Below are 22005 nucleotides of genomic sequence, written 5' to 3'. Positions count from 1 at the left end.
ATGGGGGATAGAGAATGTCAAAGGAGGGATTTTAAGTAGGTGGTTGTGGGTTAACTCGGCAGGCCTGGGTTGTCCAAAAGCTGTACAGAAAGAAAGGTTTGGCCCTTGCCAGTTCTTCTCCCAGGAACAGTGTCTCTGTTGACCCGCCTTCCTCATGCCTGATAGTCTCTCCTAATAAAAATGACATGGCAGAAGCCTTGGGGCATGTTGTATCTGTTTGGCCTCTGGGGGCGCTAGAGAGTAAGGTCAGCCATGCAAGGGGACAGCCATGTGCCTGACTCCCAGTGAAAACCCCGAAAACCAAGGCTCAAGGGAGCTTCCCCGGTTGGCAGTGCCCTGCATGTGTTACCACACATCGCTGCTGGGAGAAGAAGCACTGCCAGCCTAACTCCACAGAGAGAGTTATTCCGAATCTCATGGCTGGGCTCTCCCACACTTTGCCCTGTGCGCCATTTTCCTCTGCTTCTTTGATGCTGTATTTGTACGTGTAATAAACTGAAACCACCAGTACAGCAGCTTCTCTGGGTTCTGTGAGTCCTTCTAGTGATCCGCTGAACCTGTCCTGGGAATTCCCAGCTACAGTGGTCATGAAAATCTTCAGAGAGGAGGACAAGAAGGGAAGAAACTATGCAGACATGTGGCTTGGATGAGGCTCTGAGAGGGTGCCTGGCATGAGAAGGGCCAGCAGAAAGAGACGGTGGATGATGTCTAGAGACTTGTAGCCACCATCAGGAAATGGGACATTCACTCCGAGCGATGTGGGAAGGTAGGGTTTTGAGAAGAGGACTGGCCTGCCCTGACACACATTCTCTTTAAAGGTCACTCTGGCTGCTGTGTCAAAAATAGGGTGTAGGTGGACAGGCCAGAAACAGGGAGCCCAAATAGGAAATTTGCAATAATCCAGGTGGGAGATGACGATGGCTGGGAGGGCCCAGGTGGCCAAGGTGGAGGGTGAGTTGAGAAATGGTTCGATTTGGGATCTATTTTGAAGGCAGAACTGACAGGGTTCAATAATAAGATGGATGTGTGAGAGAAGGAATCCAAAGGAGAGACGAAGGTTTTCATTTCTGAGGACTGGAACAATGGAGAGACCACCCACGGAGAAGACCAAGACTTCTAGAGGAGCCTGCTTGGGTTTGGCTGTGCAGATGTGAAGCAGACAGTTGTATGTCAGATTGAGAGTTCAGGAGCAAGGTCTGGCTGGAGACTTAAATTTGGGAGTCGTCAGCATGTAGATGGTATTTAAAACCACCAGGCCTGATGAGATCACCGAGGGAGTGAGTGTAGACAGAGGAGAGAAGAGGACCAAGTGCCGAGCCTGCGGTACTCCGCCATGTAGAGACAGGACAGGAGAAAGCAGCACCAGACGCGGGTGAGGAACAGTCACTGAGCTATGAGGAAGACCAGGAGGAGGGTGAAGTGTCCCAGAAGCCGAGGAAAAATCTCTCTGAAGGAACAGGGAGTGATCCACTTGTTAAACGCTGCTGGTAACTCAAGTAAGATGGGTTCAGCAACACCGAAGTTACTGGTGCCCTTGACATGGGTCTGGCTGGTGGAGTCGTGGGGGAGAAAGCCTGCATGGAGTGGGCTCAAGAGAGAGCAGGAGAACAGGAGTTGCAGACAGTGAGTGTAGCCAACTTTTTAGAAAAGAACTGTAGTCACGGGGAAAAGGAAATGGGGCCAAAAAAAAAAAAAAAAAAAACCCGCTGAAGGAGAGCCTGAAGGTTGAAAGGTTTCCTTTCTTGTTTTTGTTTTAATTCCTTTCATGGAACATGGGACAATTGCAGGATGTTCGTATGTTAATGAGACTGCTGGCTGGGGAAGAACAAAAGGGCTGCAGACAAGGGAGCGCAGAAGAGCTGGCTGGAACAGTGTTCCCAGGGAGGTGAGAGGGACGGGAAATCCGGCACAAGTGGACAAGTGGAGGGTTCTCTCTATAGGAGAGGAGAGGATGTGGGCACAGACACAGGTAGGTGGCAAGACTGACCTTTCTAGTTTTTGCTATTCTGATGGGTGAAAAGTGGTTTGCTGTTGCTACATTGGAAAGATGGTGACTAGGTTGACATCCTTCCAAGCATGGACCCAGCTCTAGAAAAGAATTCATGGGTTTCCACTCTGTGTGCGTCTTTCGCTCCAAGAGCACAACTCCAGTTTCTCACCAGGCTTCTCCATCTCTGCATCTTCAAGCCTCTCTCTCCCTCTGCATTCCCTTTGCCTTCTCCCACCCACCCTTTCTTTCTATCTCTCTGTATTTATCCCTTTGCATCTTTCTCTGTCTCCCTCTCCCTTCAGGTTTGCATCGGGGCCTCTCCTCTGAGCCTGGGTGTGGGACCAACTTTCTCATCCCAGCCAGCACTTCCAACCAGAACTTCCAGTCCTTGCTTGACAAAGAACCCCATTTTGAAGCCAAGCGAGGGTGGGGCCTCCAGAAACCTCAGGCTACCTCCATTTCCAGCTTTACTTAACAAGCACATTTGTGGCCCTTGGTCTGTGTCAGGCTCTCATCTAAGCACCTTCAAATATTAACTCATTTAACCCTCCTCGATGAGACATGGAGATCCTATGCTGTTGATAGTGCCATTTTGAAAATGGGGACACTGAGGCACAGAGTGGCCATGTCACTTTAATTCATTCCGCTTAAACGGTTTAGCTCCAGTCTCAGTTCTGAACCACTAGGGACACTGCCTCTTTTTCTAGTCCTTTCTCCAGCTCTGACCTCTGTTGGGGGAAAGACCCTGATCTATGAGCCAGTACACCTGGATTTGGTCTAGTTGTGTGATTTTGGCAGCTCATTGCCCTCCGTGGGCTCCAGCTGCCTTACTGATCCAGTGAGGGGGTGGAATGCAGCCAACTCTTGGTGGACCCATGACTTCACTTCAATGTGAGTCAGTCAACCGAAGTCCAGGCCTAAGGTCATCATTGACCTCGTACTCATCCTGAAGCAAACACCAAAGCCAGCCACCCCCACTCCAGGTTTCCAGCCCTTCCCAAGCATGAATGGCTTTTCCGAAGTGTGGACACAGGCCACAAGAGGGCATAGGTACCCTGACTTCCCACAAGCTTGTCAGTCACCTCACTTAACCCACATCCTCTCTCCTCCTGCATCTTCCCTCCACCCACCCTGAACCCAACTCTACTCAAAAAGAGCGAATTCAGTGCCCACTCTGGGGCCAACCTTGTGAAGTGGGGGGAATTTCAAGGTGGGGAAATACAATGCTCTTTCTGTCACCTTGAAAGGAACTCAGAGCTATGAACCAGCCCACTCCCACCAAAACCCCATCCCAACACAGACACTCAACCTCACATCTAATCCTCATTATTACCATCCACCCCCTACACCAGCTCAATTATATTTCTTTTTTTTTTTTTTTTTTTTAAGATTTTATTTATTTATTTGACAGAGAGAGATCACAAATAGACAGAGAGGCAGGCAGAGAGAGAGAGAGAGGGAAGCAGGCTCGCTGCCAAGCAGAGAGCCCGATGCGGGACTCGATCCCAGGACCCTGAGATCATGACCTGAGCCGAAGGCAGCGGCTTAACCCACTGAGCCACCCAGGCGCCCCTCAATTATATTTCAACACTTCCCTTCCAAATCCTCATTCTTGGCTCCATCTCTAACCCCAACCCAGTAGGACTCCATTAACATTCTTATCCTCAGATCCTTCCTATCCAGAACTCCTATCCTCAAAACCAACTCCTTACCCCATCCTCTCCCTGTGTCTCTTCTTCTTCCTAAGCTCACTTGCATTCCAAATACTACCATCAGACCCATCCTAAACCTGTCCACAAACTTTTGTTCCTAATGTAGGGAAAAACATGAAAGACTTTGAGATGGACCCAACAGATGTCTCTGATGGAAAATTAAATGGGTTATCTGATTTTATGGGGTCTCTGCTTTTTTTTTTTAAGATTTTATTTATTTGACAGAGATCACAAGTAGGCAGAGAGGCAGGCAGAAGGGAGGGGTTAGGGGAAGCAGGCTCCCTGCTGAGCAGAGAGCCCGATGTGGGGCTCGATCCCAGGATCCTGAGATCATGACCTAAGCTGAAGGCAGAGGCTTAACCAACTGAGCCACCCGGGCACCCCTGGGGTCTCTGCTTCTATTATTGTCTTTGAGCTACTTTACAACTCCATAAATCATAGACAGCTGATAGCAATGCAAATCATTCTGGTCCGTACTGTGCAAATGAGTTTTGGCAGGTGGAAGTATAATCAATTTCCCTCCCGCCACCGATGTAGAATAAACCAGTTTTGTATCTATTTATAAATTCATTTCAGCATTCCTTATTGCCTCTACCAGTGTGGTTCTTTGTAATATCTTACCAGCTCCATTGTTTATTAATAAATCAAAATATTTGATGTTTATCATATATATATATATTTATATATATGAGAATCATGTTTTTTAAAAGTTTATCTTAAAAAAAAAACTTACTTTTGACACTAGATTTGGTCCCTAAATCCAAACTTAAACTCCTCCAGTATGGACTACACCAATTTTGATATGAACCCTCTCTGCCCATCTTAATCCCTTATCCTTATGATACCACAGCTCTCTCTCCAAACGTCATCTGATCCCCATCCCTGGCTTCCTTCCAAATTCTGACCCCACCTCTGCCCTCCTTAATCCTTAATCCTGTCCCCTCCACCCCCTAGGATTAATTCACGGCCCCACCCAGTCACAGTTCCAGGAGGCACCTACTCATTCCCAAAGTGCCACCTCTTCCTCCTTCCTCTTTCCCATCATCCTGACCCCCACAGCTTTCCGATTCCTGCTTCCTGTCCACCTACATCCCCATGGACTCCCTCACCCCAACTGGCCCTGTTCCTAAAACACCATTCACCCAAAATATTGCTTTCCCCGGGCCCCATCCGGGTCCAAGTACAGTTCTAGCCACCTATCTGAAAGATTCCCTTCTTGCCCCTGATGGTGGCGGGGGTCGGGTAGGGGAAGGGGAATAGTGGGAGTAAATTGAGGCATCCCTGAGTTTTTCAGAAGGGCTGCAACATGGCTTTGGTGCTGGAGATGAATCTGGGAACTGCAATTTGGATGTGTTGGGTTTGATGTCTGGATAAACTTGAGATAAGGCTATTGATGGTCTTGAGTTTGGGGAACAGGCTGACCGCAGGGAGTATGGTTAAAATGAGGGAGATAGGAATAAGGTGGAAAATGGCCATCTGGGAGCTGATGGATATAAGGACACGCACAGGGGTTGGAGAGATCAGAAAGTGGGATGAAAAACCAGGTTGATGTTAGGGAGAGTCAGGGGAATTTCGGGTGGGTTTGAAGAAGAAAATAGCTTTTCCCTTTTCTCTGAGTGGGTTCTACTGCCCCAAAGTTCACAGTGGGTTCAACCGGGGCCTGGGCGGGGCCAGATCTGGGTCCCAGCTCGTCCTGGAAGCTCCGCCCCAAGCGGAAGGGCCAAGCCCAGGCTTGGGGGGTGCCTAGCAGCAGGCTGCTGAGCCATTGGGGGTGGAGAGGGGGAGGCCAGCAACAGGGAAATGCTGAGGGCGCTGGGGGAGGGAATTCAGGGGTTAAAAGCCATGGGTCCGGGTGAAGTTGGAGGCAGCTGGCGGCGAAACTCCGCACCCGGGCCTCTTACCGAGGTAGGGTCCGCCTGGGGCAGGGGCGGGAGCGTCAAAGGGGAGGAGTGGGGAGAGGAAGGAGAGGTGAGGAGGGAAAGGAGAAGAGGGAGAACAGTTGAGTCAGAGAGATGGAGAGGGAAGCCAGAGGTTCAGTTACAGAAATCTGCAGAGCTGGCGAGGGTGAACAGCGCTGAAAGATAAGCTGTTTGAGGCCAGGTGCGCGGGACGACCCTAAGAGGGTAGCGAGGGGGCGGAGAGCGGCGGGAGAGGGTACTGAGGCACCCGCTCGCTGGAGGGCACGGGTGACCGCGGGCGCACGCAGCGCCAGCCCCTCCTACCTCCCTAACTGGGGCTCCCCACCGAGGATGGAAATTAGGAAAGGGGTGCAGATTCCAGGGCCAAGGTTCTTAGTGAAGGAGAGATTACAGGAGCAGAGGTGGGGCGGTTAGAGATGGGGGTTCAGCCAGCCCTTAACCACCCCCCCAACTTCTCAGGCCCCGCCCGCCCTACTCCCCACCCCGGAGCCGCCATGTGGCCCCTGGCCGCTGTGATCGCCTTCTTGACCGTGGCCTTGTCAGGCGGTAAGAATGAGCGGGGGTGGAGGCGGGGTGGCCACCGGAACAATGGTAGGAGGGGTCAGGCCAGGAGAAAGGGGCGTGGGAGCCCCGAGCTCCGCCCACCGCCCACTCGGGGCCGGGTCCTGCGGGGACAGTCCCCGAGAGCTTCCTGCTTGTCCCTGTGTGACCTGGTTTCTCCGACAGGGTGAGCCCACTCTCCCCACCGTCCCAGCTCTGCGGGGGGGGGGGGGGGGGGGAGGGGGGGCGGCTGCTCTATGCTTAAGTCTTCTGGATCTTCCCTACCAGCCCCTTTCTGACTGCCCGCCTCTGCCCTGGGAAGCCCACTCCCACCCGCATCCCTTGCTCCCTCAGCAGCCCCCTCACATTCAAGGCCTTCTTGAGAGCGTGAGAAGAGTGAGACTCAGGTACAAATAAGCAATGAGCAAGTAAGTTAGCTTCTCTGTTTTTTTCATCTGTGAAACAAGAACATAGAAGTCCCCACTACAAAGGGTTGTTGTGAAAATGAAAATAAGCTAGTGCACAGCAGATAGAAGGGGCTGGCAAGTTAGCCGTTGTTACTTTATTAGAGGTATTCGCTCTCTCATTTTCAGCCCTTTCCAGAAACTTCTAGTTTGTCTTTCCTTTAAACATCGGGGTGACCCCACACCTGATTCCACCCTGAGTCAGTCCCAAAGATTTCTCCTCAGTTTAAGCGCCTTTTTGCAGGCATATTCTCTGGACACCCCATTCAGGCATCATCAACTGTCCATTGATCCATCCACCCATGCAACCAACCAGCCACTTAACCAGCAGCTGTTGAATTAGGCACTGTGCTGGGTGTTACACAAGCACACAGTTCCTGCTCTTAACACCCAGAGCCTAGCGGGGAAGGATGCACACACATTATTCAAGCAATTACCCAAATAATTAGTTAATAATTAGTTACAACTGTGGCAGGAGGTGGTGGCTTCAAGGAGCCAAGCCAGGAGCCTAGAGATACAATGGAAGCTCTTGGTTTGGAAGGCCCCGCCCCAAAGGACCAGACCCCTGAGCTGAGACCTGAAGGAGGGAGGAGTCCTCGGGCATCTGGCACTGCACACGGGGCACCACCCTTGGCCTGAAGGTGGGGTGGTTTCTCTCCTTTGGCACCACTCCCAGGACTCGTGCCCAGTGTCCCAAGCCCCTCCTGGGTACCACGCCCTGGGCTAGGAGCTCCACATGCATCTTCTGGAGCCCTCAACAGCCTTATGAGGTAGGAATACTATAATTAACTTCAGTTTCACAGCTAAAAACCTGGGACTCTGAGACAGCAGGTCCTGCCCCAAAGACACTGGTGACTCCTGACTCAGGATCGGCTCCGTATTGCTTGCCGTGTCTCCAGCATCCTAGACTTCAGGTGCTGGCAACCATCTTCATTATTTTAGATCTAATGGTCTGTTTAGAATCAACCTTTTTTTTAACTTACAGTATATTTAAGATTTTATTTATTTATTGGAGAGAGCAAGAACGAGCCAGTGGGGAGGGGCAGAGAGAGAGAGAGAAGCAGACTCCCTGCTGAGCAAAGAACCCTCTGCGGGCTCAATCCCAGGACCTGGAGATCATGACCTGAGCTGAAGACAGATGCTTAACCGACTGAGCCACCCAGGTGCCCCACATAACTTACAGTATACTGTAAGTAAAAATTTTATCATTATCCTAAATGGAGAAGAGAATCCTTTGCTATAAGTAAAAGGTAAGAGGAAAAAAATGCATCCTGCACAATGTAACAAAAACAATGCGTTTCTTGGGTTGGACCATCTGACATTTCCAGTTGTCAGTAGTGCCCCCTTTGGGACCTCCCCCAAAACAGTGACTATAGATGGTTCAACTTAATAAATTTCAGGTTGCTGGGTAAAGGCTTCTGCTTCCTGGTTTTAGAAAGTGAGTTCAGGGGACACCTGGGTGGCTCAGTGGGTTAAGCCTCTGCCTTCGGCTCAAGTCATGATCCCAGGGTCCTGGGATCGAGTTCCACATCGGGCTCCTTGCTTGGCAGGGAGCCTCCATCTCTCTCTGCCTCTGCCTGCCACTCTGCCTGCTTGTGCGCACACTCACACACTCTCTCTCTCTCTCCCCAACAAATAAATAAATGAATGAAATCTTAAAAAAAAAAAAAAGAAAGAAAGAAAGAAGGAAAGAAAGTGAGCTCAGCAAGGATTCAAGAGGGGGTAAAAGCAGAGTAGCCCCATCGTGAGACTTTCTCCTCAACAGAATCATACTGGAGAACTGGGTAGTGACTCTTGTTCCCAAGGCTGCAAATTTTTTTTTCCCATTTTATTTATTTTTTTCAGCATAACAGTATTCATTGTTTTTGCACAACACCCAGTGCTCCATACAAAACGTGCCCTCCCTATTACCCACCACCTGTTCCCCCAACCTCCCACCCCTGACCCTTCAAAACCCTCAGGTTGTTTTTCAGAGTCCATAGTCTCTTATGGTTCGCCTCCCCTCCCCAATGTCCATAGCCCCCTCCCACTCTCCCAATCCCACCTCCCCCCAGCAACCCCCAGTTTGTTTTGTGAGATTAAGAGTCATTTATGGTTTGTCTCCCTCCCAATCCCATCTTGTTTCATTTATTCTTCTCCTATCCCCCTAACCCCCCATGTTGCTTCTCCATGTCCTCATATCAGGGAGATCATATGATAGTTGTCTTTCTCCGATTGACTTATTTCACTAAGCATGATACGCTCTAGTTCCATCCACGTCGTCGCAAATGGCAAGATTTCATTTCTTTTGATGGCTGCATAGTATTCCATTGTGTATATATACCACATCTTCTTTATCCATTCATCTGTTGATGGACATCTAGGTTCTTTCCATAGTCTGGCTATTGTAGACATTGCTGCTATAAACATTCGGGTACACGTGCCCCTTCGGATCACTACGTCTCTATCTTTAGGGTAAATACCCAGTAGTGCAATTGCTGGGTCATAGGGTAGCTCTATTTTCAACATTTTGAGGAACCTCCATGCTGTTTTCCAGAGTGGTTGCACCAGCTTGCATTCCCACCAACAGTAGAGGAGGGTTCCCCTTTCTCCGCATCCTCACCAGCATCTGTCATTTCCTGACTTGTTAATTTTAGCCATTCTGACTGGTGTGAGGTGATATCTCATTGTGGTTTTGATTTGTATTTCCCTGATGCCGAGTGACGTGGAGCACTTTTTCATGTGTCTGTTGGCCATCTGGATGTCTTCTTTGCAGAAATGTCTGTTCATGTCCTCTGCCCATTTCTTGATTGGATTGTTTGTTCTTTGGGTGTTGAGTTTGCTAAGTTCCTTATAGATTTTGGATACTAGCCCTTTATCTGATATGTCGTTTGCAAATATCTTCTCCCATTCTGTCAGTTGTCTTTTGGTTTTGTGAACTGTTTCCTTTGCTGTGCAAAAGCTTTTGATCTTGATGAAATCCCAATAGTTCATTTTTGCCCTTGCTCCCCTTGCCTTTGCCGTTGTTCCTAGGAAGATGTTGCTACGGCTGAGGTCGAAGAGGTTGCTGCCTGCATTCTCCTCAAGGATTTTGATGGATTCCTTTCTCACATTGAGGTCCTTCATCCATTTGCAGTCTATTTTCGTGTGTGGTGTAAGGAAGTGGTCCAATTTCATTTTTCTGCATGTGGCTGTCCAATTTTCCCAGCACCATTTATTGAAGAGGCTGTCTTTTTTCCATTGGACATTCTTTCCTGCTTTGTCAAAGATTAGTTGACCATAGAGTTGAGGGTCAGTTTCTGGGCTCTCTATTCTGTTCCACTGATCTATGTGTCTGGTTTTGTGCCAGTACCATGCTGTCTTGATGATGACAGCTTTGTAATAGAGCTTGAAGTCCGGAATTGTGATGCCACCAACTTTGGCTTTCTTTTTCAATATTCCTTTGGCTATTTGAGGTCTTTTCTGGTTCCATATAAATTTGAGGATTATTTGTTCCATTTCTTTGAAAAAAATGGATGGTATTTTGATAGGGATTGCATTAAATGTGTAGATTGCTTTAGGTAGCATGGACATTTTCACAATATTTATTCTTCCAATCCAGGAGCATGGAACATTTTTCCATTTCTTTGTGTCTTCCTCAATTTTTTTCATGAGTACTTTATAATTTTCTGTGTATAGATTCTTAGCCTCTTTGGTTAGGTTTATTCCTAGGTATCTTATAGTTTTGGGTGCAATTGTAAATGGGATTGACTCCTTAATTTCTCTTTCTTCTGTCTTGTTGTTGGTGTACAGAAATGCAACTGATTTCTGTGCATTGATTTTATATCCTGACACTTTACTGAATTCCTGTACAAGTTCTAGCAGTTTTGGAGTGGAGTCTTTTGGGTTTTCCACATATAGTATCATATCATCTGCGAAGAGTGATAGTTTGACTTCTTCTTTACCAATTTGGATGCCTTTAATTTCTTTTTGTTGTCTGATTGCTGAGGCTAGGACTTCTAGTACTATGTTGAATAGCAGTGGTGATAATGGACATCCCTGCCGTGTTCCTGACCTTAGCGGAAAAGCTTTCAGTTTTTCTTCATTGAGAATGATATTTGCGGTGGGTTTTTCATAGATGGCTTTGATAATATTGAGGTATGTGCCCTCTATCCCTACACTTCGAAGAGTTTTGATCAGGAAGGGATGCTGTACTTTGTCAAATGCTTTTTCAGCATCTATTGAGAGTATCATATGGTTCTTGTTCTTTCTTTTATTAATGTGTTGTATCACATTGATTGATTTGCGGATGTTGAACCAACCCTCCAAGGCTGCAATTTGATGTCACTCACGCCTCATCTCTCTACCACCTAAAATGACCTTGTGCCCACCAATGACTCTTGTCCCCAGTTGTGAGAACCCCTGAGCTAATCCTGAAGCTTATGCAGGTGGGGCAGCTGACCCAGAGAGGAGAAGAACCTGCTAGCCACAGAGCTGGGGACGTCCTGTTGTAGCTAATAATTAATAACAGTCCCCGCTTATTGAGCATTTGCTTTATGCCAGGTACTGTGCCCAATGAGAGATGTTTTCTTTTCCCTTTTTTTTTTTTTAAGATTTTATTTATTTATTTGAGAGAGAGCACAAGCAGAGGGAAAGGGAGAAGTAGGCTCCTTGCTGAGCAGGGAGCCCGATGTGGGGCTCGATCCCAGGACCCTGGGGTCATGACCTGAGCTGAAGGCAGACACTGAGCCAACCAGGCGCCCCGAGAGATGTTTTCCTACTTTACAGCTGAGGCAGCTAAGGCTGGTGCTTCGTACAGGAGCACCAGCCGGAAAATGGTACCTTTAGGATTGGGCTTTCTCTCCGGTTGTCAACTGCTGTGTCTCCTACCATGCCAGACACTGTACTTGGTCCTGGGGATACAGCTCTGAATAAAGCAGATAAGGTGCCTGTTGCTGATGGAGCTTAAAGTCAAGTTGGGGAGATTCAAAAAAAGAGGAAAAAGCCACACGAATTCTAAACAAATATAAAGAGAAATGAAATGAACAGTGATCATGGCTCTGATGAAAATCAGCTGGGGGCGCGGATGGAACAGGGAGTGACGAGCGGGCTGGGAAGGCCAATATTAGACCAGGTGGCCAGGAATCTAGGATGGCTTCTGTCTGAGCTAAGCTGAGCTTTCAGAGTCAAGAGGGACACAGACATGTAACCTGTAGATTCTGAGTGCCATCAAGTAGAATATTTCCTGTGTATGATGTCTTATGTCTGCCCTGTCCAATATGGTAGCTTCTGGCCACAGGGGACTCTTCTGAGCATGTCAAATGTAACCGGTGTGGTTGAAGAACTGAATTTATTTCATTTTCATTAATTTAAATTTAAATATCCACATGTGGCTAGTGGCTGTCGTATTGAGCAGCGCAGATGAAGGACTGTGTCTGGAGAATGAGCCTGGAACACAGTGTGTGAAAGGGAAAGGTCAAGACATCGGGCCAACGGGGCTCTTAAGGGTCAGATGATAAGAGTCCTGCAAACTTTGAATTTGAGAGTGGTTAGGCTATGGATTGTGTTTAAAGCCATAGAGCTACCCAGTAAATACACACTGAAAGGATGGATGGAAGGATGGATACATACTTATTACCTAGGTAGATGTGTAGGTCAGCCTCATTGTCTCCTGAAATCCATACCCATGGTGGGATGAAGAAATGCAGGTGAGGAGAAAGTCAGGCTTCCGCTTACCCATCAGAAGCTTCCTTGTTCAGTGAACTCTGAACCCCCAATGGAGTTAGCACCTACCCCGAAAAGGAAATCATCACCTCTCTGCCCTGACTCATCTCCATTACATGGAAGATGGCAACTTCCAGAGGCTAACAAATGAATCATCAGTTCCTGGTCATCCAGAGCAGAAATTCTGACCCTCTCCCCAAGCCCAGCGCCTCCTTCCCCCTCTGGATCCCAATTCCCTAACATTTTCTCTTCTTTACCAGGCATCTCACAGGAATATCCCAAGATTCTCAACGGCACCAATGGGACCAGCGGGTTTCTCCCGGGTGGCTACACCTGCCGTCCCCACTCCCAGCCCTGGCAGGCAGCGCTGCTAGTGCAAGGGCGCCTGTTCTGTGGGGGAGTCCTAGTCCACCCCAAATGGGTCCTCACTGCAGCACACTGTCTGAAGGAGTATGTGGGGGTCAAGGCAGCACGAGGGTTGGGGTGAGAACGGGACTGGGGTGGTGGGGGAGTGGATCTGGATAGAGAACGAGGTCAGAGTTAATGCTGGGGTTGGGAATGGGATTGGAGTTGAGGTGTGGAAGATGTTCGGAGAGGAGAAAGGTGGTGGAGATGGGCTTATCCTCTCTAATCACCCCCTTCCTGCACCCACAGAGGGTACAGAGTTTACCTGGGCAAGCATGCCCTGGGGCGAGTGGAGGCCGGAGAGCAGGTGAGGGAGGTAGTCCGCTCTATCCCCCACCCTCAATACCAGATCAGCCCCACCCACCTGAACCATGACCACGACATCATGCTTCTGGAGCTGCAGTCCCCGGTCCAGCTCACGAGCCACATCCGTGTCCTGCCTCTCTCCCACGACTGTCTCCCCGCTGGTACCTGCTGTCGGGTGTCTGGCTGGGGCACCACCACCAGCCCCCAGGGTAGGCAGCCTCACAGGTGGCCTGAGGTTTCAGTGGCTGGGAAAACTGGGACAGAAACGGGAGGGAAGGCTGGAGGAGGATTCCTCTAGAAATATAAGTAACAACAGATATACAGTTAGATGTTATATATCACATATATGTGTTATCTCCTTCATATAAATATAAATTTATAAATATAGCTATATATGTTACATATATCCTTTATACAAATGTCTATTTATACAGTTAAATGTATAGATTATATACTTCTATATCCTTTATAAATATATATAAATTTGTAAATATGTATAAAGTTACATTATATATCCCTTATATGAATGTACATAGAGTTGTAAAGTCATGGATTATATATAATGTCATAGATCAACTATCATATAAACCTTTATGGCCTTTATATAAATATATAAATTAATAAAAACAAATATGGCAATATATGCTATATATTACATGTATATATAAATATATCACTATGCATTTGTATATGCAGATTATACAGATTTTCTAAATCATGAATTCTATTATTTGTGTATTTATTTAAATATGTTTGTATATAAATTTTGTATTCTATAAATTATACATAAATATATTTAAATAAATATGTGACTTGTAAATTTGATATATCAGCAGGTATGGATTTGTTAAATGTAAGAAATGTAGGTTTATCCTTTGTGTAAAAAGGACACATGCATGAATAGAAAGTTTGATCCTTATAGCAACAAGGGCCCTTTGCATCTCCTTATTTGTGCCCAGGCTTCCTCCTGTCTCATTCCCTCTTCCTCCCTGACATGTCATCTTTCTCCTTGTTCTTCCCATCCCCAGCCCTCTGTCTCACCATCTCCCACCATCCCTCTCCTCGGCTCCCGACTTTCTATGGCTTTTCCTTCCCAGTCTGCATGCTTTCTTTCCATCTTCCCTTCCACTTCCCTCCTATTTCTCTCCACACCTGCCTCCTCCATCACTTTCCCCAGACACATGCCCCATCTCTCTACCTCTTCACCACCATCCCCTTTGCATCGTTTTCTACCATCTCTCCCATTTAACTCCCACCTCATAGTCTGTCCTAGACAGACATCCTTAGACCCTCCTCTCTCTCCTCTCCAGTGACTTACCCCCAAACCTTACAATGTGCCAACATCCAGCTACGCTCAGATGAGGAGTGTCATCAAGTCTACCCGGGGAAGATCACACCCAACATGCTGTGTGCGGGTTCAAAGGAGGGCGGCAAGGACTCCTGCGAGGTGAGAACAAGGGGGTAGTGGGTTGCCGTGGGCCAGGAGGATGGAGGTGGGGACAGATGCTGAGGGGAAAGGACTTGCTTCTAGCCTTAGGGGAAGCAATCTTTTTATTATTTTTATTTAAGATTTTATTTATTTATTTGACAGAGAGACAGCAAGAGAGGGAACACAAGCAGGGGAAGTGGGAGAGGGAGAAGCAGGCTTCCCACTGAGCAGTGTGCGGCTTGATCCTAGGACCCTGGGATCATGACCTGAGCCAAAGGCAGACATTTAATGACTGAGCCACCCAGATGCCCAGGCAGCAATCTTTTAAAATGACATTTCCCCTAGTACTGAGGGTCAAGATAAAAGAGAGTACCTGTGGCTGGAGAATATAATTCACTGTAAGCCTCAGCTTTTGACGGACAGTGGCTGTCCAGATCCCTGTGTTGAGATTCATAAAGGCTGGCATTCTTTCAGTTACCAGTGACAGAAACCCAACTCCAACTAGCTTAAGCAAGACACACTGGCTTTTGTAACTGAAAACTCCAGGGGTGTCTTGTTTCAGGTACAGATGGATCCAGGTGCATAAATAATTTGTTTAGGACGCTCTCTTTTCAACTCTGCTCTTCTCTCTTGTTTTTGTCTTCGTTCTCAATTAAGCTTTTCCCATACAATAGCAAGACAGCCCTGGCAGCTTTGGGCTTACATCCCATCCTCCTATGCTACTTGACTAGAAAGAATTTTCCAATGGTTTACATGAACATTTACATGAACATTTTTTTTTAAAGATTTTATTTATTTATTTGACAGACAGAGATCACAAGGAGGCAGAAAGGCAGGCAGAGAGAGAGGGGGAAGCAGGCTCCCTGCTGAGCAGAGAGCCTGATATGGGGCTCGATCCCAGGACTCTGGGATCATGACCTGAGCTGAAGGCAGAGGCTTAACCCACGGAGCCACCCAGGCGCCCCTTACATGAACATTTTGAGTGTGAGTCTCACTAGTCTGACTCAGGTCATGTGTCCTGAACCGTCACTCTACCCAGGACTGTGCAATTCTCTGATAGACCAAGTCCATGGGACTGACGATGTGGGTCAGGAAGGGGCAGGGACAAACAAGGATGGAGGTAAAGGGAGGGGCCTTTCCCCAAAACAGAAAATCAGGAGGCAGTTACCAAATAAGGGGAAATACTACTACATGGCTGAAAACCTCCACAAACGCAAGAAACAAAACCTATGTCCAATAAAGAAGGCTCCTGTGATTGAGTTTTGGGTCAGTAGGAAAGAATGATGAATGAATTAATGATGTGTGCCTTGACTAATCAGTGATGTCTGTCTTGGGTCCGGGGGGAGAAGTGGAAGTACGTGTGTTGCATACAGACCTGGATGAGTTTACTCAGTAGTAAGATGGCGCCAGGGAACCATAAAGCCACAGCAGGGTGGGGGTGGGGTGGGGCAGCAGTGCCAGAGAGCCAGGAGTGGGTATTAAAGTGACGTGTCACCGCTCTAACAGACTGAGGAGCAGAGAAAAGCATGGAGAGAGAAGCCTCTTAATCTTGGTCTCCGTGCGCATCCAGCTCCATTTTTCTCTTTGTGTCTCTTTCGGTGTCACTCCGTTCCTCTGTGTTTGTCGTCTGGTCCTCCCCGTTTCTCTCTTACTCCACCAAGGACCGCACCTCTCTCTCTTCCCCCACTCAGGGCGACTCCGGGGGCCCCCTGATCTGTAACGGAACACTCCATGGCATCATCTCCTGGGGAGACTTCCCATGCGGGCAGCCCAACCGGCCTGGTGTCTACACTCGCGTCTCTCAGTATGTTCTATGGATCCGAGACACAATTCGAAAACACAGAACTCAGGAGCAGAAATGGACGAAGGGCCCACAATAAAAGCCAGGTTGGCTCACCTGCCTGCTTCCTCCCTGCGTGCCTTCCTCACTCCTCTGCCCAGTTAGCCCAGCCCTTCTCGGCCCCTCCCAAAGTTCCACTTAACCAGTGATCCGTGATCTCAATGTGTCCGATCCCAGTGGATGTTTCATGTTTCAGAAGCATCCAGTCACTCCCAATATCATGGTGTCCCAGGTACTGCATCCTGAAATGCCTCAGTACCCTCAACATTCCAACCTGGACAATGTTCCACGACTCCTGCTGTCAACATAACCCCAGATGGCCATCTGAATGTTCTGTCTGTGGGACACCCTTAATGCATCCAGTGGCCCATTTTAACCTGAGTCCATGTCCTGTGAATGGAACGTCCTTGACAACATTCTACACCCCTTCAAATATTCATTTATTGCCAACATTCTAGACACTTCTGTTTTGTGCTCAAGAAGGTTCTAAACTTCTGTAACAGTTCATCCTGAAAATATTCTCTTGTGTCCAGAATCTGCCCCAACAATATTCTAGATACATCTGAATGATTAATCACATCACAGCTAATACTAAATCCTCATAGTTTGGGGTCTCCCAAAGGTCCCATCCCACATTTTGCCAGTATCCCCCGTCCCTGAATCCCCATGGCCACAAAAAAACAATAGTACACAAGATTGGCGTTTTAGGGTTCAGTACCTGGGGAGCCTCCATGTCTAGACCCTATTATCTGCCAAGTACCCTGTCCTTTTATCTCCCCCACCAAGCACCTTTGTTCAGTGACCCCAAATGCAGTGCTTAAATGCTCAAGTCACCAAGTCCCTGCTTTGAACAAAACCGAACTCAGTGCCCCTCTATATTTTTTCATCTGTAAAGGGGGCACATCATTTCTCCTCACAGCACTGTTATGATTAATGTCAAACATTTCCACCCTTATTATTACTTGCATGGTTCTCTATAGAATGTCACCTTAGGGTGTCAACAACCACCCCTCGAGTTTTCAGTGTCTAAAAAGTGTTACCTTTGGGGTGCCTGGGTGGTGCAGTTGGTAGAGCATGGGACTCTTGATCTCAGGGTCCTGAGTTCAAACCCCACGCTGGGCATAGAGCTTACTTAAAACAACAACAACAAAAAAGTTACTTTTTTCAGCATTTGTTCTGTGGTGACCATCTGTAGGCACCCTCCTGGGTGTTGGTAATACTTTATTTGTTGTGTTGGTGTTGGTAAATACTTTATTTACCAAATACCAGCACTTATCACAAGCCAGGAACTGTTGCAGGCACAGCTGCTAAACAGTTAATTAGATAAAACTTCTCCCCTCATAGAGCTTGTGTTCTTTGAAAGGAGACACAATTAAAACAAAAAACAAGGAGATAGACTGAAGTGGCAATGTGAACCATGGCAAAAAAGCAGAGATAAAGGATAAGGAATGTTGGGTTGGGAGAGTGAGTGGAGTTATTTTATTTTTTATGTAAGTCCCATGCCCAGCATGATGCTTGCAATCGTGACCCTGAGATCAAGTCACATGCTCTACCGACTGAGCCAGCCAGATGCCCTAGAATTGCTATTTTAAATAGGTTGGTCTGGGGAAGAGACCTTAGGTGGTGACATTAAATAACAAAAAACAAAACAAACAAACAAAAACACTGGAAGGATGAAGGGAGAGAGCCAAGTGCACATCTGGGGAGCAGCACCCCATGCAGAGAATACACGTGCAAAGGCCCTGAGGCAGGAGCCAGCCTGGCACATCTGATGGTTGGGAAGATGGTGAAGAGGTTGGTGTGGAAGTGACTGCACTTCAGGAGCTCAGGCAGAAGGTGAAGTTTCTTGGACCAGGTGATGTTCTCAGGGGAGTTAAGGGGGGCAGATTCTGGATCTGCTTGAAGAGATTGTTGGACAGTGCTGATGTCAGATGAAGAATGTGAACGAAAAGACAGCCAAGGAAACCTCAATGCTTCAGCCTGAGCAACCACATACTAAACGGAGGTGCCATTTACTGAAACTGGGGAAATTTTGTTAGGAAGAAATGCAGAAATACTGGGAGTTTTTGTTTTGAACTGTTTATCAGTCAAGTGGCAATAAACTCTGCCCTCGAGGTGCCTGGGTGGCTCAGTCCTTCAGCGGCTGCCATCAGCTCAGGTCGTGATCCTGGGGTCCTGGGATGGAGCCCCGCATAGGGCTGCCTGCTCCCGGGAAACCTGTTTCTCCCTCTCCCACTCCCCCTGCTTGTGTTCCCTCTCTTGCTGTGCCTGATCTGTCAAATAAATAAATGAAATCTTAAAAATAAATAAATAAATAAATAAGCAAACAAACAAACTCTGCCCTCGGGATTTACAGAAAATTAACAACTAAACTAAGTAACTGCGAATTGTGATGATTTCTATGTGATAATAAATGTAATCCATGAAGGATCTAAAGGGGTTTCATGTTAGACAATTAGAGGGTACGCTGTTTCCCACAGGTAGTCAGCGAGGGCTTCTCAGAGGAGGTGGCATTTGGCTGAAGACTTAAAAAGTGAGAGGGATCCACTTGGGCAAAGAACAGAAGTAATCTCTCTGAAGGAAGGAGCCATCATCCTTTGGTGTCCACGGTCCTCAGTTCCTATAGGGGAGACTGTAGTTTAGTGTTTAAAAGGGCACACACACAGGCTGGGGACTCCTGGCTGGCTCAGCTGGTTGAGCATGACATTCTTGATCTTGGGGTTGTGAGTTCAAGCCCCACACTGGATGTAGAGATTACTTAAAAATAAATTAAATCAATAAATCAATAAAAGCACGGAGAGTGGAGTCTGAAGGATCTGGTTTTGGATGAAAGAAACTAGCTTTGTGGGGAGTCTCTGTTTCCTTCTCCGCTACTAAGAGGACCTACTGCTCAGGGTTGTTAGGAGGATGATTGGCATTTAAAGCCTGCACACATCAACTTCTCAATTCGTGGGAAAGCAGCATGAAGTAGCAGCTGAGAACAGAGTTTCTGAGGCCAGGCTGCCTGGGTGTGAATTCCAGCTCTGCCACTTACTTAACCCCGTGACTTACTTTCTCCATGCCTCAGTTTTCCTATCACTCAAATGGGTATAACACTGATACTTAACACCAAATTGCATAGAAACCCAAAAGCTAAGGGTCAAAACATAAAGCTAATGGAAGCTAATGGAAGAGAACATTTTTGTGCCTCAGGGGTGAGGAAAGACTTTAAAACTTCAGATGGACTAATCATAAGGCGAAAATTGTTTAATTTGATGAAGGGTTTTCTGTTCAATAAAAGACAACAAGGACAAAGTCAATCAATGGGTGGAGATACTTGCAGAGTGTGATACTGACCTGGCATCGGTGTCTAAAACGTGCAAGGATGGAGCCTGGGTGGCTCAGTCGGTTAAGTGACTGTGTTCAGCTCAGGTCATAATCCTGGCGTTCCAGGATGGAGTCCCGCATCAGGCTCCCTGCGACCCTCCCTCCTCTCATGCTCTCTCTCTCTCATTCTCTCTTTCAAATAAATAAATAAAATCTTTAAATAAAATACAATGTACAAGGAAATCCTGCACATAAACAAGAAGGACACTCAAGTCTGTGAACGGATTTGCAGAAGAAACAAACAGGAAGGTAAGATGAAAGGCGTACGTACTCATTCATCATCTAAGAAACACCAAAGCAAATAACAATCCCTTTATGTTTATTAGATGGATTAGAAATCTTTAAAGTGAAGCGACTCATGTATTGGCAGGAATGCAGAAACAATACTCGAGCACACAGCTGGTATGAACAGACACTGTCCAGTTATCTTGGAAGGTAATTTGGCACTCCTTGGCTGAATTAAGTCTATGTACACCCTAGGACCCAGAAGTGCCACTCCTGAGGTCTGTCCTAGGGCAATGATCATGCAGATCACAAAGAGGCAAGCATGAAGTGTCTGTCACTCATCTCTTTGTTGTGCTGGGAATTAGAGGAAAACTGAGCACCCACTCATGGTGGGGGGGTAGATGTCAGGAGAAGGTGGAGAGCCCTATGGATGGCCATGACACAGCACTTACAAGCAACAGACTAGATGCACATGTGACTGGAATCTTAAAGGTACAGCGCTTGGTACCAATCAATGGTGAAAATTAAAAAGACTGACAATATTAAGTGTTGACAAAGATGTGGGGCACTGGAACGCTTATACCCTGCTGGTGGGATAACCACTTCCGAAAACATTGGGCAATTTCTTATAGAGTTAAACATACACATCGTATGAATCTGCAGTGCCACTCCTAGGTGTCTGGCTAAGAGAAATGAAAACATATGCCCACACAATGATGTGTACATGAATGTTTACAGCAACATTATTTGGAATAACCCGGAAACTGGAAGCAACCCAGATATCCAACAACTGGTGAATGGATGTGGGCTGTTGTACATCAGCACCGTGGGATACTGCACAGCAATAAAAAGGAATGGACTCTTGTCAGGAAAATGCAAAAACATGGGTGATTCTGATATGCATTATATTAGTGAGAGAAGCCAAACATTTATGTGATGGTCTAAAAAAGGCAAAACCACTAGTGGCAGAATGTAGATCAGTGGTAGCCTGGGGATAGAGGAGGGAGGGAGCGCTTTTGCAGAAGGAGCGCAGGGCAGCGTAAGGATGGGCAGGAAGGTGGAGGTTGCCTGACGGTGTCCACTGTCCAAACTTCATCAAGTGGAATATGCCTAATACGAATGGATTTTAACTTATGTGCATAATGCCTTCTTTAAAAATGAAAACCTGTATACCACCATACTGCTGACATAAATGCAAACTACACAGAACTCTACACAGCACTTGGCACATAAAATACAGTTGCTAAGAATGCATGCTAATAGAAAAAATATACAACATTGTGAATGCATTAAGTGCTACTAAACGACGCACCTTAAATGGTGAACTTTACTTATGTGTATTTAACTTTCGCTTTTTAATTTTTAAAAGTGTGAAAGTTTTATGTGACTCTCATCATAGTGTTTAAAAAGCTGTGCAGTAGGGGCCCTGGGTGGCTCAGTGGGTTAAAGCCTCTGCCTTCGGCTCAGGTCCTGATCCCAGAGTCCTGGGATCGAGCCCCGCATGGGCTCTCTGCTCAGCAGGGAGTCTGCTTCCCCCACCCTCCTGCCTGCCTCTCTGCCTACTTGTGATCTCTGTCTGTCAAATAAATAAATGAAATCTTTGAAAAAAAAAAGCTGTGCAGTAAAAAATCCAAGTGCGGAAGGTACACATTAATTAAGGGTATGTAACAAAGGATACATAGTATGGATACTATATATACTATGTATCCTTAACAAAGGATATATACAAAGAATGTATACCATACATACTATGTATATCCTTTGTTACATTACTATGTAATACACAGTACGTGTAGTATACATACTATGTATCAAAGGATACATAGTAACAAAGATAAGAGCAAAGATACAGTAATAAGAAACAATAGCAAAGGACAGTGACAAAGACAACAGCAGTGATGTAGTTTTAGAATACGGGTGAGGTTCAGTGGGGTGGAGTCTGGAGCGGACGACCAGGAAAGAATTCTTGAGATGTCTTTGGTGCAAAATGGTGGTTTATTAAAGCACAGGAGAGGACCAGTGCGCAAAGAGCTGCTGCCCTGGGGTTGTGAGGGGTGGCAGGTTATGTACAGTGGGGTTGGGGGAGGTAAGGAAAAAGGGAGGTTTCAAGAGAACTTTCATTGCTAT

At 46.9% G+C, this 22005-nt stretch overlaps 1 protein-coding gene across 2 annotated transcripts; it reads left to right on the top strand.

The window, feature by feature from the left end:
* Positions 1-1908: 1908 nt before the first annotated feature.
* On the top strand, positions 1909-16906 carry KLK13 (kallikrein related peptidase 13). 2 transcript variants are annotated; one of them, XM_045988334.1, is made up of 6 exons: positions 1909-1969; positions 6081-6167; positions 12568-12757; positions 12962-13227; positions 14329-14465; positions 16139-16906. In XM_045988334.1, exons 2-6 carry the CDS (start codon positions 6116-6118, stop codon positions 16325-16327), a joined length of 834 nt encoding a protein of 277 aa, XP_045844290.1. In that variant the 5' UTR covers positions 1909-1969; positions 6081-6115; the 3' UTR covers positions 16328-16906. The 2 variants fall into 2 exon arrangements, with proteins under 2 accessions (XP_045844290.1, XP_045844289.1); XM_045988333.1 differs by lacking the exon at positions 1909-1969 and adding an exon at positions 5500-5607.
* Positions 16907-22005: the final 5099 nt, after the last annotated feature.

Source organism: Meles meles, chromosome 19 (genome assembly GCF_922984935.1).
Source record: "Meles meles chromosome 19, mMelMel3.1 paternal haplotype, whole genome shotgun sequence".
In the NCBI taxonomy this organism is placed as follows: domain Eukaryota; kingdom Metazoa; phylum Chordata; class Mammalia; order Carnivora; family Mustelidae; genus Meles; species Meles meles.
This window is presented reverse-complemented; position numbering and strand designations above follow the sequence as displayed.

Coding starts and splice junctions, on each gene's coding strand:
- KLK13 (XM_045988334.1), top strand. CDS start 6,116: ATGTGGCCCCTGGCCGCTGTGATCGCCTTCTTGACCGTGGCCTTGTCA. Junction 6,168..12,567: donor GACCGTGGCCTTGTCAGGCG/GTAAGAATGAGC, acceptor CTTCTTTACCAG/GCATCTCACAGGAATATCCC. Junction 14,466..16,138: donor GCGGCAAGGACTCCTGCGAG/GTGAGAACAAGG, acceptor TCCCCCACTCAG/GGCGACTCCGGGGGCCCCCT.